The 16,530-nt window shown below is 37.2% G+C and overlaps 1 protein-coding gene across 4 annotated transcripts in view; it reads right to left on the reverse strand.

Moving 5' to 3' along the window:
- The window catches only part of CRPPA (CDP-L-ribitol pyrophosphorylase A), a 328,621-nt gene that overhangs the window by 214,070 nt on the left and 98,021 nt on the right, over positions 1 to 16,530 (reverse strand). For all 4 annotated transcript variants that reach the window (XM_050785380.1, XM_050785382.1, XM_050785381.1 and 1 more), the window contains exon 4: positions 5,488 to 5,592. In XM_050785380.1, the coding sequence (XP_050641337.1) occupies positions 5,488 to 5,592 (105 nt within the window). The remainder of the gene's footprint in view (positions 1 to 5,487; positions 5,593 to 16,530) is intronic.

A 16,530-nucleotide genomic window follows, 5' to 3' on the forward strand; every position in this document is an offset into this window, starting at 1 on the left:
TTATCAGGCTGTTGGTTTTTTAAATTAAAATAAGGACAAACCATATTGTTGTAAAAGTTAGACGGAAAAAATGAATTACCCATCAATTGAGAATTACATTTTCCAGTCATACTGCTTTTGAAGTATGTTAGTTATGTAGAAAAAAATAAGGCTAAAAGTACATCAAAAGTCACTGGTTTGGGTTGGCATGTGTTGTTTAAAAGATACTATATAGCATTTCACATTTTAATAGATTGGTTGAATTGCTTGAACAACTTTTTATCTGTGTTACCAAGTGGGCTGCTACTTTATTTCTGGATGGTAAGGTTTAGTTTTGGTCCAGGATTTACCTGCTAGGATAAAGGAATAGCAGAGGAATCTATTTTGGATAGAAGTGCAGTAGCCCACTTCACTAAACAAAGTTTCTGTACAAATCTAGTAGTTAGCTAATCTGGAGGATAAACACTCCAATCTCATAGACACGGTAAGGTAATAACATGGTGGGAATTTCTCATTCCTATCACGTCTACATGTTGTTCTTTCTGTGTTGAGACATAAAATAGTTTTAAAAAAAAATCTTTCAGACACAGCCAGTTGGCCACTATCTTCAATAACTTAAGATGACACATAATGTTCTCCCATCTCTCCCTTCACAATAAATAGGCAAAACCTACATTTCAAAGATAACAGAATGTTTATTAGGTATAGATTTTTCAGAACTTATTTCCTTACCAATCATATATGTGTAGAAAATATTCTTTTCTGGACACCTATATAAAATGCTAGAAAACTATATAAAAATATCTGAAGAGAAACAATTTCACCATATTGTGTTTTTGAAGTTACAAAAACCAAATAGAGACTATTTTGTTTCTTTTGTTTTTAAACAGATGCTGAAATACTTGGACCTAAAAAAAAAAAAAGTGTATTCCCCAACAAAACGAATCCTCAAAAGTCATTCATTCCAATAATATTGTGATTATACAAAAACTTCAGAAACTCCTAAAAAAACACATTCAGACAATGGAACACAGTGGTTAAATTTCTTCAGTAACTGGTTATCAACCTTGTATGGCTTAAAGACAGTTTTGACATTTAGAAACAAGACTTCTGTTCAACTAAGCCTGTAGAGTGTAGTAAGAGACCAAGCTAATTAAAAGTATACGGGGTCAAAAATATGGTACAACTCTAAATTAAAGGGACTCAAGTTGTTACGCAGACTAGATGAAATCTCATCAAAATAAGAGTGTTTACTTGGGCCTGTCGAAGCAAGATTACTCCAGGGAAGCATGACAGCTGATCCCTACTCCCAGAACCAGTTCTGTACTCCTCAGTGCCCGTCACCCTGCGGGGGAGTGGGGTACTGTGGTCATTTCTACCCTGCATGGTATTTGAGAGAAAAGAATACTGATATTATCTCCAGACCCCAGAAGAGCTAGCACAGGAAGGTGACATCAAGCCAGAATGTTTACTTTTTACTTTTACCAAAACATATTTATAAAATACAAAATACAGAGCAGCTTGGCCAACACAGTGAGACCCCGTCTCTACTAAAAACACAAAAATCAGCCATGCATGGTGGCATGCACCTATAGTCCTAGCTATTCAGGAGGCTGAGGCAGAAGAATCACTTGAACCCAGGAGGCAGAGGTTGCAGTGAGCCGAGATCTTGCCACTGCACTCCAGCCTGGGTGACAGAGCAAGACTCCATCTCAAAAACATAAATTAATTAAATAAAATAAAATACAAAATAATCCTCCTGGGACTTCTGGTGGCAACTGAAATTCTACTACTGAAATTCTAGTACCACATGCATTCCTCAGAAATTTCAAGTCACTCTCTAAACCAGTGCAAAGTGAACTCCCTGACTTTTGAGGGGAAAGGGAAGGTATATTGCTCTGTGTTTCAGAATCCTCCTTTGCCTTACGCTGTTCCATGGTAATAAAATGCCTCCACCATGTCCAAATGTGTATTTTACTGTCAGATTTTGAATCATGTTTCAAGTACATGGCCATGCCATCTGAGTCCAGCATCTTTGGAAATAGTGTAGAATTAGGACAATAATTTCAAAGCATAAACTCCACTGTTGTGTAAAACAAATACTCTCGTCATACAAAATAAGATTACAAAATTAAAGTAAAAGCTTAATGACAAATCTTACAGTGTTATCAAAAGGGGTTAAATAATTAGCTATGAAAATACCAAAAAGAGAAATCAAAGATGAGACAAGAGGCAGAAAGAGAAAATAGGGACCCTGAAAAAAACCTGCAATATTTGCATTCTAGTATCACCTCACTTAACAGGAAAAAAAAATGTGATACTAAAAAACAAACAAACCAAAAACCCTCATAACGTCTATCTGTAAGACATTTTCCCCAATCCAGAGCATGACAGGCCTTTTAGGGTCCAAGCTCCCTTTGAAGCACGGCATTATTCCAATCTCATTCATAAGAGTAAAGTTCTCTACTTCCGTTCCATGTCGAAAGTGATGCTATGATGCTGATTTCTAGGGGACCTCACCCTTTCGGCATGTGTTTCCCAGGCCTGCTACAGTGAATTACTACAAATTGGCAGGCTTCAAACAACAGAAATTTGGCTGGGCGCAGTGGCTCATGCCTGTAACCCCAGCACTTCGGGAGGCTGAGATGGGTGGATCACAAGGTCAGGAGATCAAGACCATCCTGGCCAACATGGTGAAACCCCGTCTCTACTAAAAATACAAAAATTAGCTAGGCATGGTGGTGCGCACCTGTAGTCCCAGCTACTTGGGAGGCTGAGGCAAGGGAATCACTTGAACCAAAGAGTCGGAGGTTGCAGTGAGCCAAGATTGTGCCACTGCACTCCAGCCTGGTTACAGAGCAAGACTCAGTCTAAAAACAAACAAACAAACAAACAAAAAACAGAAATATTTATATTCTCTCACGGTCTGGAGATTAGACATCTCAAATCAAGATACAAGTAGGACCCCTGAAGGCTTTTGGGAAGAATCCTTTCCAGCCTCTTCCTAGCTTCCAGTGATGGCTGGCAACCCCTGGCTTGCAGATGCATCACTCCAATATCCACCTCCATCATCACATGGCCTTCTCCCTATATCTGTGTCTCTTCTATTCTTATACAGATATTAGTCATGTTGGCTTTAGGAGCTACACTACTCCAGCAGGACCTCATCTTAACTTGATTATATCTGCAAAGACACTATTTCAAAATAAGGTCACATTCACAGGTGCCACAGATTAGGACTTGAACATACCTTTTCAGGGGACAGTTGAACCCATAAGAACATCCCTAAAAAGGGACTCACCAGTGGAACCAAGAGAAGCACTGTGTGGAAAGGCCAATCAGGTTAGCCTGCACTAATATTTGTTGCACATAAAAGGGGAGCAGAGCATCAAGACATACCTGAGGACTAACACTCTTGCTGGAGAGAACAGAGAAATATGAACACCTCACCAAAAAGAAAACACTGAAGACGGAATGTAACATTCAGAGAGCAATGTGCTGCTTCCTTTTCATCCATAGATCTCAATAGTGCTTTACAAACGTGATGAAGGCTCTGAACACGCACAGAGGTAAATAATCATAGCCCCAAAGATGTCAAAAGTGAGACGAGGGATTATTGACATGTCAGTAGCAATAAAACGCCTTAGAGTTTCCACATTTTTTTCTTCGTCTTCAAATTGGGCCTGCCAGACAGCCAAAGGAGTTCCAAAGAAATGTGGGTCAGGATCTTTAATGAAGCATCTAATTGGTAATTGCCAAAAATCCTCATAATTAATATTACTGAGCCATATATAGAAAAGGATGAATAAAACGTTTGCCTGCTGGGTTGATGACAACCCAGCAGGCAGGCATTTTAGGTTGTCCTTAAATGAAGAGTAATACTGCATTAATTTTCTCTACCACATAAAATTTCTCTACCAGGCAATAATTCAAACATGTCAATATTTTGGAGTCTTAGAATTCAACATTTTAAATATTTAAGATTATCCTGAGACAATCTTAGCATGCAGTAAGGCTGATCACGTTGTTGTGCAAAATAACTGATCAACTTATAGGGCTTTCTGATTTAAAAATCAGTAAGGAAATATGCTTATAGACTCAATTAGAATGAATCTTTACTAATCAGATTTTGATGGATGTTTCATAAAGATTTCCAAAGACTACAAGCAATATTTCAAAAGCAGCAGTATGTATTTCAAGATTATGAAATAATCTTATTTCCAAATGTACTTATTTCTTATTTCCAGACTCTTATTTCCAAATGTCCTGTTCAGTTCAACTAATGAAACAAAGAATCACACTCTAAACCATCCCTGGCCTTGATAAGAAGCTGCAGTATGATAGTGCCATTATCTTGTTTGCAATAAGTACTCTATTCCCTCCAAAAGAGGTTAGGCCAGGTGTGGTGGCTCACACTTGTAATCACAGTACTTTGGGAGGCCGAAGTGGGCAGATAGCCTGAGGTCAGGAGTTCAAGACTAGGCTGGCCAACATGGTGAAACCCCATCTCTACTAAAAATACAAAAATTAGCCAGGTGTGGTGGTAGGCACCTATAATCCCAGCTACTTGGGAGGCTGAGACAGGAGAATCGCTTGAAATCAGGAGGTGGAGGTTGCAATGAAGTGAGATAGCACCATTGCCCTCCAGTCTGGGCAAGAAGAGTGAAACTCCGTTAAAAAAAAAAAAAAAAAAAAAAAAAAAAAAAAGGTAATTTAGCCATTAAAGGAGCTGGGCCCTGCCACAGGAAACAGTCTAATTCCTCACAGTGGGACAGAGAGTGGATCCAGCCACTACCCCCACTAGGTCAGAACTGTTGCAGATATCCTTTTAACCCAGTTAAGTAGGAACAACCACCCAGGGTCTGAAAGGAAATGTTGATACTGCAGGCAAAGGTGTAGCTTTAATTCAACTGAGTGAAGAAAAAAAAAAAAAAAGACTATTGATATGGTTTGCATCTGTGTCCCTGCCCAAATCTCATCTCTAACAATGCAGGTAAGACCTGATGGGGGTGATTGGATCATGGGGGCAGATTTCCACCTTGGAGCTGTTCTGCAAGTGAGTGAGGCCTCAAAGTGTCTTATTCCTCCTTTGCCTTCTGCCATGATGGGAAGCCTCCTGAGGCTTCCCCAGAAGCAGAAGCTGCTATGCTTCCTGTACTGCTTGCAGAACCATGAGCCAATTAAACCTCTTTCCTTTATAAATTACTCAATCTCAGGTATTTCTTTATATCAATGTGAGAACAGACTAATAAAACTATCTACAGAGAGGAAGAAAAAGAAAAAAGTGAATAAACCAATCACAGGTTAAAATGAGATGTGTCTGAGTAAATTATCTCCAAGTGAATTTTCTTGAAGCCAAGCAATAGAAGGGATACTACACACTGATGATTCAGTAAACCCGTGAGATTCCCTTAACTCCCACTCAATGCACTACTGGTTTTCAATGTACACCCACACAAACACATAAAAGCACAGAAAAGAACCCAAGCAAGGTATCATCCCTCTTACCTTCCAGAGGTCTGGTGATCCTTCTACAAGTTTGGCTTTAGTGCGACAGTATTTTAGGGCCAATTGCAAACACTCAGTTCCAAATTCCAAGTCATAGTCAGTACACTGGTGTAGAAACAACAACAACAACAACAAAAAATTAAGCTAAAACACTATTTTAAGTAAAACTAAGGCTTTTATTTCATAATCAATTGCAAACAAAGGAAGAGCCTAGAGGGCTCAAACTATTTAATCAGCTACTGATTGAGCTATAACATCCCCATTAGCTAAAAGCAAAACAGTGAATAGGAATACTGCAATCATCATATGAAGCAAAACAAATAGTGAATAGGAATAGTGCAATCATATGAGTTTTGAGATTCCTCAGTAGTTCTAGGTGTAAAATAAATGTAATACTTGGTTTCCTGTGCTTATAAGTTACCTTTCCAAACATGTTTATAAAATGCCTGAAGGTATAGCTGAGGATTATCATAACTATTGATAAATATATATCTAATCTTATTTATCTTAATCTTAATCTCATATCTTGTATTTATATCAGGTCATTTGCAGGTCACAGTTCTCTTGTTTTAATAATTAAAATGTAAATATCTTAATTATTTACATTTCGTTTATAAACATGGAACATTTAGTCTTTCATTGTGAGAAAAAGTGTAAACATATACATTTAGTAAAAATAAAGAAAACAATTTTTAGCATTTTAAGCAGAGCCATTAAAATAACCAAGTAATAATCCAATTCAGCTGAACAATACTCAGGGTACCTATCCTGTCTCCAAGTTCTATTTTAAGTACCAGATATATAAAGGTAAATGACACATGTATTATGCCCTCAAGGAACTCAGGTCTAGAAGGGGAGGCTGGCATCTAACAAGCAGTTTGTAACAGAACCTGATAGATGCAGCACTAGAAGAATGTCTAGAGGTAGATATTTTATCCATTCTCAGTGGATAAAATACTTAATTCTATGTGAGGGCATCAGGAAGGCCTATCAGAGGAAATGGCTTCATCTCCAACAGTATAATAAAATTGAACAAGGGGGATTATGTTTAAATGAAAAGGTGCCATGCAACGTTATGGAGGTTTGAGACATTTAGTAGACTTTTTTTTTTTTTTTTTTTTTTTTTTTTTTTGAGACAGAGTCTTGCTCTGTCGCACAGACTGGATCCACCATGCCCAGCCAAGACTTATTTTAGAAAGCATATCCATGTAAGGATTGCAGGAAGGCAACAAATATGAATATGGCATCAAGCACCCCTTGCCAAAGCTGTTTTATTACACTGAAGGTTACAAAATTCCAACTGTAGTGATTTGTAAAATTAGTGAACAAAATATAACCAGATATGCATAGAGTGTTAATTTGACCACAAGAGTCCCAGTTTATACCTTCTATTTTTATATACTACATAAAACAACATATATGTAGGTATTCTTAAAAGACTACTATGAACAGTAGTTACATTCAAATAAGTTGTGATGAGTGTTGGTAAACCTTTGTTTTGTACTTCCAACATCCGTACCACATGTAGTTGTTTGTGATTGAAATGTATGTACAATAAACGAAGTCCTCTTTAACATATGGTTAAATCTTAAAAATAACCTTGACATGGCCGGGCGCGGTGGCTCAAGCCTGTAATCCCAGCACTTTGGGAGGCCGAGACAGACGGATCACGAGGTCAGAAGATCGAGACCATCCTGGCTAACCCAGTGAAACCCCGTCTCTACTAAAAAAAATACAAAAAAAAAACTAGCCGGGTGTGGTGGCGGGCGCCTGTAGTCCCAGCTACTCGGGAGGCTGAGGCAGGAGAATGGCGTAAACCCGGGAGGCGGAGCTTGCAGTGAGCTGAGATCTGGCCACTGCACTCCAGCCTGGGCGACAGCGAGACTCCGTCTCAAAAAAAAAAAAAAAAAAAAAAAAAAAAAAAAAAAACAAACAAACAAAAAAAAAAACCTTGACTCTTTCTGAGTCACTCCAGAGGGGCAAAATATCAAACACATCCCTGGATTGCCTCAAAAGTACTCACACGTGCCATATTGAGAGGAGTCCATAGAAACAGGTACTTCCTATCTCAGGTAGTGGTATGAAACATACTTGATGCTGTGTTCCCACCCACAGTGCCACCAGGCACTGTCCTAGCCAAGAGTGTAAAAGCCTGCAAATTGCATGAAGCCTTTAGGATTCCAGTCACCAGTGTCAAAGGGAAACATGGACAATTATAGGTTAAGTACATTTGAAATATATACAGAAAATGGAGGCTGGACAATCTTAGACTAGTCTGAATTTGTTATTAAATAGGCTAATATTACAAATGAGATTTTCATATTTTTTGCAAGAAAACCTTTCTTAGCAGTCAGTTCAAAAAATGTATGCTTGGCTGGGCACAATGGCTCACGCCTGTAATCCCAGCACTTTGGGAGACCGAGGCAGGTGGATCACCTAAAGTCAGGAGTTCGAGACCAGGCTGGCCAACATGGTGAAACCCCGTCTCTACTAAAACTACAAAAATTAGCCGGGTGTGGCGGCAGATGCAGGCAATTCAAGTTACTCGGGAGGCTGAGGCAGAATAATTGCCTGAATAGAGGAGGCAGAGGTTGCACTGAGCAGAGATCGCACCATTGCACTCCTGGGTGACAAGAGCAAAATTCCATCTCAAAAAAAAGAAAAAAGTATACTTAGTAAAAAATTAAAGTCTAAACATTTTAATCAAGAATATTGATGACTTTTTTTTTGAGACAGGGTCTCACTCTGTCACCCAGGCTAGAGTGGAGTGGTATGAACACAGCTCACTGCAGCCTTTATCTCCTGGCTTCAAGCAATCCTCCTACTTCAGCCTCCCAAGAAGCTGAGTACACAAGTTCATGTTACCATGCCTGGCTAATAATTTTTTATTTTTTCTAGATAGAAGATCTTATTATGTTACACAGGTTGGTCTCAAATTCCTGGGTTCAATTCCTCCTGCCTAGGCCTCCCAAAGTGCTGGGATTACAGGAGTGAGCCACTGCACCCAGCCTGGGTTTCTACTTTTGTCTAGGATACAGAAAATTGCAAAAAGTAGTGCTCATATCTGAACAAAAGAAAATGCAAATAAACTATAAAAGTATAATCTTTTCTTCAACCCTTCAGAGCTGAAGTCACAGGACAACCTAGGAGCCTTAAACCTAAGAAAGACATGTCTCCCCACCCTGAAGGGAGAGAAGATGCGATTACCAGCGCACGTAAGTCAGAGCACAAGAGGAAGAGACATTGGGTGCCATGCAGTCAGGTAAGAAGAAGAAAGCTAAAAACTTCAAAAATTGGTAAAGAGCAAACGGAAGCTACTGAAAGAATATAAAACCTCTGGGACCCACAGTCACAAAAGGAGTTCACAAACACATGCAGGCTCCTCTCTTGTGATCTCCTATTGGGTGCCCATAACTAATATTATTTGAAGGAGACTGTCATCAGATGTATATTCTAATCTCAAGTCAATTGCTAAATAAAATTTCAGTTTAAAAAAATCATTAGTGTTGGTAAAATGAAATCATAAAACACAGTAAATTAATCCAAAGGCCAACAGAAAAGTGAGAAAAAGAACAGGTGGAACAAATATAAAGCAACTAGCAAGATTATTTTAGACAAGAAAGTTAATGAATGAGAGAGGGTATTGCACAAAATGTTTTGACATTTGTGATTCACTATGGGGAGGATTATAGTTATAATGATATCATTGATCACATGAGAAACACACACGCAAACATACAGACACTGAAAACCATCTGCCTCCCCAAACTTGCCCCCCGCAAAATAGTGTCTAACAGCCTTCTGCCAAGGCAAAAGCCCTAAGGACACTTATCAGAGATCCCCCAAAAAGCAAGTCCAATCAAGTTATGTTACAGAGAAATGCACAGCCAACACACCCCAAGTAGAAAACTCACCAAGTCTAACCAGTCCCCAGTTAAACATGAGCAGAAAACCCGTATTAAACTGTCATCCAAGGAAAGACTGTAACATGAAAGACCAAAATGGCAAAAATAAAGCACCCGAGAATTTCAAAACTGCAATTTTTAAAAAACTATTAATAGATCTAGGAAGATAAAGAATTTGAAATCAAGTGACAGAGTAACATTTAAAAAGGTGGAAAAGGAAAGAGTCGTATGACTCATCGACAAAGTCAAATATCTAAATAAAAATATTAAAATTTCAGGAAAAACAGAAAAAGACAAAAACAACTAAATAATTCAAGATATTCCAAAGATTAAAAACATTGAATTTCCAGATTAAGAGAAATTATAGAGTGTGGAAGCTAACGGGTGAGGTGAAAGTATGCCAAACCCACTTAACAAAAATTATCTTACAAACAAGCTGTAATCCAGATGTGTTGGGACTTCATAGAAACAATAAAACTTAGAACAAAGAGGCAAATTATTCACAATTCTTGGGGTAATGATTTTAAACACAGAATTCTACTCCCAGGAGAGTTATCAAGTTTGAGGGCAGAATATGAACTTTTCCTCACATTCAAAGTATCAAAGGAATTTTATTACCCATGCATCGTTTTCTTTCCTACACTTTTTAAGACTTTAAATATTAGATTCATAGCAAAATGGAGCAAAAGGTAAAGATTTCCATATATCCTCAAGCCCCCACATACACACGACCTCTCCCACTATTGAAACCTTGTAAACACAGTGGTATGTGTATCAGCATCAATAAAAACTACATTGACACTCATTATCATTCAAAGCCCATAATTTACATTATGACCCATGCATGGTATTATAAATTCTATGAGTTTTCACAAGTGTACAATGATATACATCCATCACTGTAGTTATCATAGAGTAGTTTCACTATAGTGAAATTTCTCTGTGTACCATCTATACATAACTCCTGCCCCCAACCCCGTGCAACCACTCATCCTTTTAATGCCTCCATAGTTTGTCTTTTCCAGAAATACATAGTTGCAATCGTAGAATATTTAGCTGTTTTACATTGGATTCTTTCACACCAAAATATGCATTTAAATTCCCTTTTGGTGATTTTATAGCTAATTTCTTTTTAGGAGTGAATAATATTTCATCATCTTGATGTACCATACTTTGTTTATCCCCTCACCTAAGCTATTTATGTTGGTTCCAGTTTTGGCAATTATGACTAAAGTTGCTATAAACATTCACGTGCAGGGTTTTAATGTGGACATAACTCATTTGGGTCTTATGGTAAAGAGTATGTTTTGTAAGATGCTGCCAAACTGTCTTTTAAAGTGACTGTCACTTCACATTTGCATTTTAAGTTTTACATTTAGGTCTGATCCATTTTGAATTAATGGTTGCGGCAGGTTGAAAGTGTGTCCCTAGATTTATTTTTGGCATGTGGTTGTCTAGTTGTTCCAACAACATTTGGTTGAAAAGGCAGCAAATCTTTGTTATATTGTATTGCCTTTGTTTTTCTGCCAAAGACCAATTGATTACATTTATGTGATTCTATTTCTAGTGTCTTTATTTCATTCCATTGAATCATTTATCTATTCTTTAAGCCAACACCACACAGCCACAGTTTCTGCAGCTTTATAGTAACTCTTAAAGTCAGGTAGTGTCAGTCCTCCAACTTTATTCTTTGCTTTCAATATTGTGTTAGCTATGTTAGGTCTTGTTCCTCTTCAGATAAACTTTAGAATAAGTTTGTCAATACTCCAAAATAACTTGCTGACATTTTGATTGGGATTGCATCAAATTTGTAGATCACAATGGGGAGAATTTATATCTTGATAACTTTGAGTCTTCCTATTCACAAACATGGGACACATCTCCATTTAAGTAGTTCTTTGAAGTCTTTCAGAGTTTTGCAGTTTTCCTCAAAAAGGTTTTGAACATTTTGTTAGATTTATGCCCAAGTATCATTTTGGGGGTTGCTAATGTAAAGAGTAATCTATGTCTATTTTCAAACTACACATGTTCATGTTGGTACAAACAAAAGCAATGGGCTTTTATTAGCCTCATAGCCTGCAACTTTTGGGCTTCTATTAGCCTCATAGCCTGCAACTTTTCTATTACTGTCCACTAATTCCATAACTTCTGTCAATGCTTTCAGATTTCCCACACAGACAATCATGTCATCTGTGAAAAATGATTTCTTCCTTCCCAATCACAATACTTAGTTCATTTCCTTCTTTTATTAAATAGAAATTCCAGGACAGTGTTGAAAAAGAGCACTGAGAAGGCACATCCTTGCCTTGTTCTTGATATTACCAGGAAAGCTCTTGATTTTCTCACCATTAATAATGTTAGCTGCAGGTGTTCTGTGGGTATTTTTTTTAAATCAAGAAAGATCTCTATTTCTCATTTTCGGAAATGTATCATAAACGAGTGTTGTATTATGTCGAATGCTTTTTCTGTATCCATTAATATGATGTGATTTTTCTCTTTCTGCATGTTGATGTGAAGAAATACATTAGATTTTGAATTTTGAACCAGTCTTGTGTGTATCCAAGATGAATCCCAGTCAGTTGTGGGGTTTTGCTTTTGTACATTGTTGAATTCAGCTTGGTGATATTTTGATGAGGACCATGACATCTCTACATTGATGAGAGAGATTGACCATAGTTTCCTTGTAACATCTTTTTTGTACGGTTTACTGAATTAGGGTAATTCTGGTATCACAGAATGAGTTAAGGAAGTATTCCCTTTGCTTCTATCTTCTGGAGAAACTGTAGAGAGTTGGTATAATTTCTTTCTTAAAAGTTTGGTAGAAATTACCAGTGAACCCACCTAAGTCTAGTACTTTATATATTAGGTTGTTAATTATTGACTCTATTTAACAGATGCTGCCTTAAGATTTCCTAATTCTTCCTATATGATTTTGGGCTACTGTGTCCTTCAATGAACTGGTCCATTTCACCTAAGTTACTAAGTTTTTAGGCACAGAGTTGTTCATTATATTCCTTTATTATCCTTTTAAAGTTCATGGGATCTGTAGTAATGTCCATACTTTCATTTCTGATGTTAATTTGTGTATTCTTTCTTAGCTTGGCTGATCTATTTTATCTTGTCAAAGAACCAGATTTTGGTCTGGTAGATTTTTCTCTACTGACTTCCTATTATCAATTTCATCTATTTCTGCTCCAATTTTTATTTGCTTTCTTCTGCTTAATCTGCTCTTCTTCATTCTAGTTTCCTAAAATAGAAGCCTACATGATTGATTTTAGGTCTTTCTTTTTTAACATATGCATTCAATGCTATCATTTTTCCTTTAAGCACTGTCCTTGCTGCATTCCAAAATTTTGGTGCATTCCATTTTATTTAGTTTGAAATATTGTTCTGAGATTTCTTTTTCACATGTGTTATTTAAGAGTGTGTTGTTTAGTCTCCGAGTATTTTTGGATTTTCCAGGTACCTTTGTTATTGATTTCTAGTTTAATTTCATTGAAGTCTGAGAATAGGGCTTGTGTTATTCCTGTTCTTTTAACTTTGTTAAGGTGTGTTTTATGGCCCAAAAAGTGGTCTATCTTGTTGAATGTTCCACATGAGCATGAGAATAATGTGTAATCTGCTGTTTGTGAATGAAGTAACTAGACGTCAATATTACTCAGTTGATTGATAGTGTCATTGGGGTCAAGCATGTCTTTAACCAAGATTCTACCTGTGGATCTGTCCATTTACCTTTCTCTTCTTGCAATTCTATTAGTTTTTGCCTCACATATAAGGATGGTCTGTTGTTAGATGAGTACACATTAAGCATTGTTTTATGTCGTTGGAAGAGTGACCCTTCTATCATTATGTAATGCCCCTTTAGTAAATGTCCTAGATTTTGCAATATACTTTTACAACTAATCTGTGACCACTTTCCAATAATGGTGTGCCACTTGGTGAATGGGGCAAGTGTCTTACAAAATAATCCTAATTACTTCCTCCCATCCCTTATGTCATTGTCATTCATTTCACTATGTAAGCACACAATCGGATACATTGTTGCTATTATTGTTTTGAACAAACTTACCTGTTAGACACAGGAAAATAAATTTTACCTTCACTGCCTCCTCAACTGAAGTTTTTCCTTTATGTATATCCATGTTTCTGACCTACATAAATTTCTGAAGATTTTGAACATTTTTTACAAAGCAGGTCTACTGGCCAAAAAAATTCCATTTTTGTTTGTCTGTGAAAGTCCATTCCTTCTTTACTTTTGAAAAAATAATTTTGCAGGGAACAGAATTCTAGGGTGGTAGGTTTCCTCATGCAAACATTTTAAAAATATTTTATTTTCTTCTTGCCTGCATGGCTACTGAAGAGAAGTCAGATGTAATTCTATGGGTAAGGTGTTTATCTTTTCAGTATATTTTTCTTATTTTTTATTTTGTGTAGTTTGACTATAATATGCCTAAGTGTAGTTTACTTGGAATTTATACAGTTTGGTATTCCTGAAGGTTTCTGGATCTTTGGTTTGGTTTCTAACATTGATTTGGAGAAATTTCCAGTCATTGTTACTTCAAATATTGCTTCCATTCCTTCCTTCTTCTGGTGTGCTCATTATATGTGTGTTATGTGTTTTATAGTTGCCCATGATTCTTGGATATTCTGTCATTTTTTTCCATCTTTTTCTATTTGCTTTTCAGTTCTGCAAATTTCTGTGAAGATATACACTCAAGTTTAGATAGTCTTTCCTCATTCGTGTCTAGTCTACTGATAAGGCATCAAAGGCATTCTTCATTTTTATGATAGTGTTTCTGATCTCCAGCATTTCTTTTTGGTTCTTTCCATTTCCATCTCTCTGCTTACACTTCCTACATCTGTTCTTGTTGCTATCTACTTTAATCATGAGAGCCCTTAGCGTATTAATCATAGTTGTTTTAAATTCCCAGTTTGGTAATTTCAATGTTGCCATATCTGGGTCTGGTTCTTATGCTCACTATTTGTTACACTTCATAAATTTTCCTTGATAGCTGGACATGATTACTGGGTAAAAGAAACTAAGGTAAATCGGACCTGTGCTTTCACTTTCTCAGTTCTCCCCCTCTCCCCAGAGGATGACTAGAGTGGGATGGAGTTGAGTGGGAAGGCTGGGGTTAGGTAGAGGTAATAGTTTAGGCCCTTATAAAACAATTTTTGAGGGTGGGCCTCCTCGTTAATAACAGAATGCTCTAGCATTTTTCACAATGGTTGTTTCCCTTCCTCCATAGGAAGCACAATAAGATTCTTCTCCAGTACCCATTTTAAGAACCTGGTCAAGCTCCTGGAAGTAAAACTCATAAGACTGTGGGGGCTCCCCTTTGACTGGGTCCTCCTGAAGCTAACTCACACTTGTCTATACTGAGTCTCTAGCAATTCTTCAATTGTAATTTAGGTTTTCCTACCTTGTCACTATTCCCCAAGGAGATTACTGCTCTGGTAAATTGTGATTCTCTGTAGTCACCTGTCTGTCTCTCCAGTTTCAGGGACAGCAATTTGCCCTGTGACCTCACCCCTCTGAAAGATATGAAAAGTTTATTTTTTGGTTGTTCAATATTTTACTTGTAAGATGGAATAACAACTCCTAAGTTCCCTACATACCAGGCAAGAAACCAGAAGTCCCCCATGCACTCTTTTTCAGGAAACTATAGTAGGATATAGTCCTCCATAAAACTGGGAGAGAAAAAAATGAGAAAATGACATGGGATACAGATATCCTATATAGAAGAGCAACAAAGGGAATTGCTAGGACAGTGGTGAAGAAAAACCTCAAGATGATTGCTGTGCAGGCAGCAGAATGAGAAACCAGGTAGAAAAAGTTAAGAATGAACAAAAGCTCTCAGAAGAAATGGGTTATCTCTGGGAGACAGAAGAGGATAGGGTTGGCATGAAGACTTTATTTTTGTACCCTTTGTCATGTATATACTATTCTTTTATTAGTTCTTGCCCAAAAGTTATTGTCATGTTATGTAATGTTTAAGTTATATGTCCTGTGTAGTAAAACATGTTATATTCCTGAAAAACATGCTTATAAATAAGAGTTGTTGTTTTGTTTCTGAACATATATATTTAATATTTCCAACAAATCAGTCTCATGTTCTGGTGATATTTAAGTTACAGATCATTTAAAATTTACACAACTGGCCAGATGTGGTGTTTCATGTCTGTAATCCCAGCACTTTGAGAGGCTAAGGTGGGATCAGCACTTGAGGCCAGGAGTTCAAGACTAGCCTGGGAAACAAAGTGACTCTCTACAAAAAAGGTAAAATATTAGTCATGTGTTGGGGTGTGTGCCTATAGTCCAAGCTACTCAGAAGGCTGAGCCAGGTGAACTGCTTGAGCCCAGGAGTCCGAGGCTGCAGTGAACCACAATCACACCTCTGCACTCCAACCTGGGCAATGCAGAGTGAGACACCATCTCTAATAGAAAAATATTAAGTTATTTAAAAATCTAAACACCCATTGTAAAAATAATACCTATGTATTATTGCTATATTATAAAATTTTAGATCTGGCTACCATCATGATAAACACAGGGTATTCGTTTTCTCACAAGCCAATCAGCTTAGTTTTTTCTAATAGTAATTTAAACGAATGTACAAACTGTACATTACAACTCATAACATGTCCTTAAATAGGATTTGCTTAATAAAAGTGTACATGCGTTCTCATGAATATGAGGCACCATTACCAATTGATTAAGAGCATGGACACATAAGTCAAATAAGACTTGGGTTCCAACCATGGTGTTGCCATGTAACAAGTTGTCAGACTCTGGACAAGCTATTCAATCTGTCTCTCAGCTTCTTCCACATTGGGGAATGGAAGATAAAAGTTATTATAAAAAACAAACCTAACAGCACATCTGATGTACCTGGCATAGTATCTAGTTTATGACAAGTTCTTCATAAAATCTAAATAATTACTGGTTATAGATGTAAATGGTTAACCCTAAAAATTGAGGTTTAAAAGTTCCCAGATGCTAATCAACAACATCTAATGGTTGTGTAGAGGCGTTCTACTTTCTCTGCAGGGAGATTGAGGGTTGCTCTGACAATACGCACCATCTTCTCCTTCTGCTTTTTCTTATACCTAATGTCCATTTAGGAAAAGGGCAGAT

Source organism: Macaca thibetana, chromosome 3 (assembly GCF_024542745.1).
Source record: "Macaca thibetana thibetana isolate TM-01 chromosome 3, ASM2454274v1, whole genome shotgun sequence".
Taxonomy (NCBI): Eukaryota; Metazoa; Chordata; class Mammalia; order Primates; family Cercopithecidae; genus Macaca; species Macaca thibetana.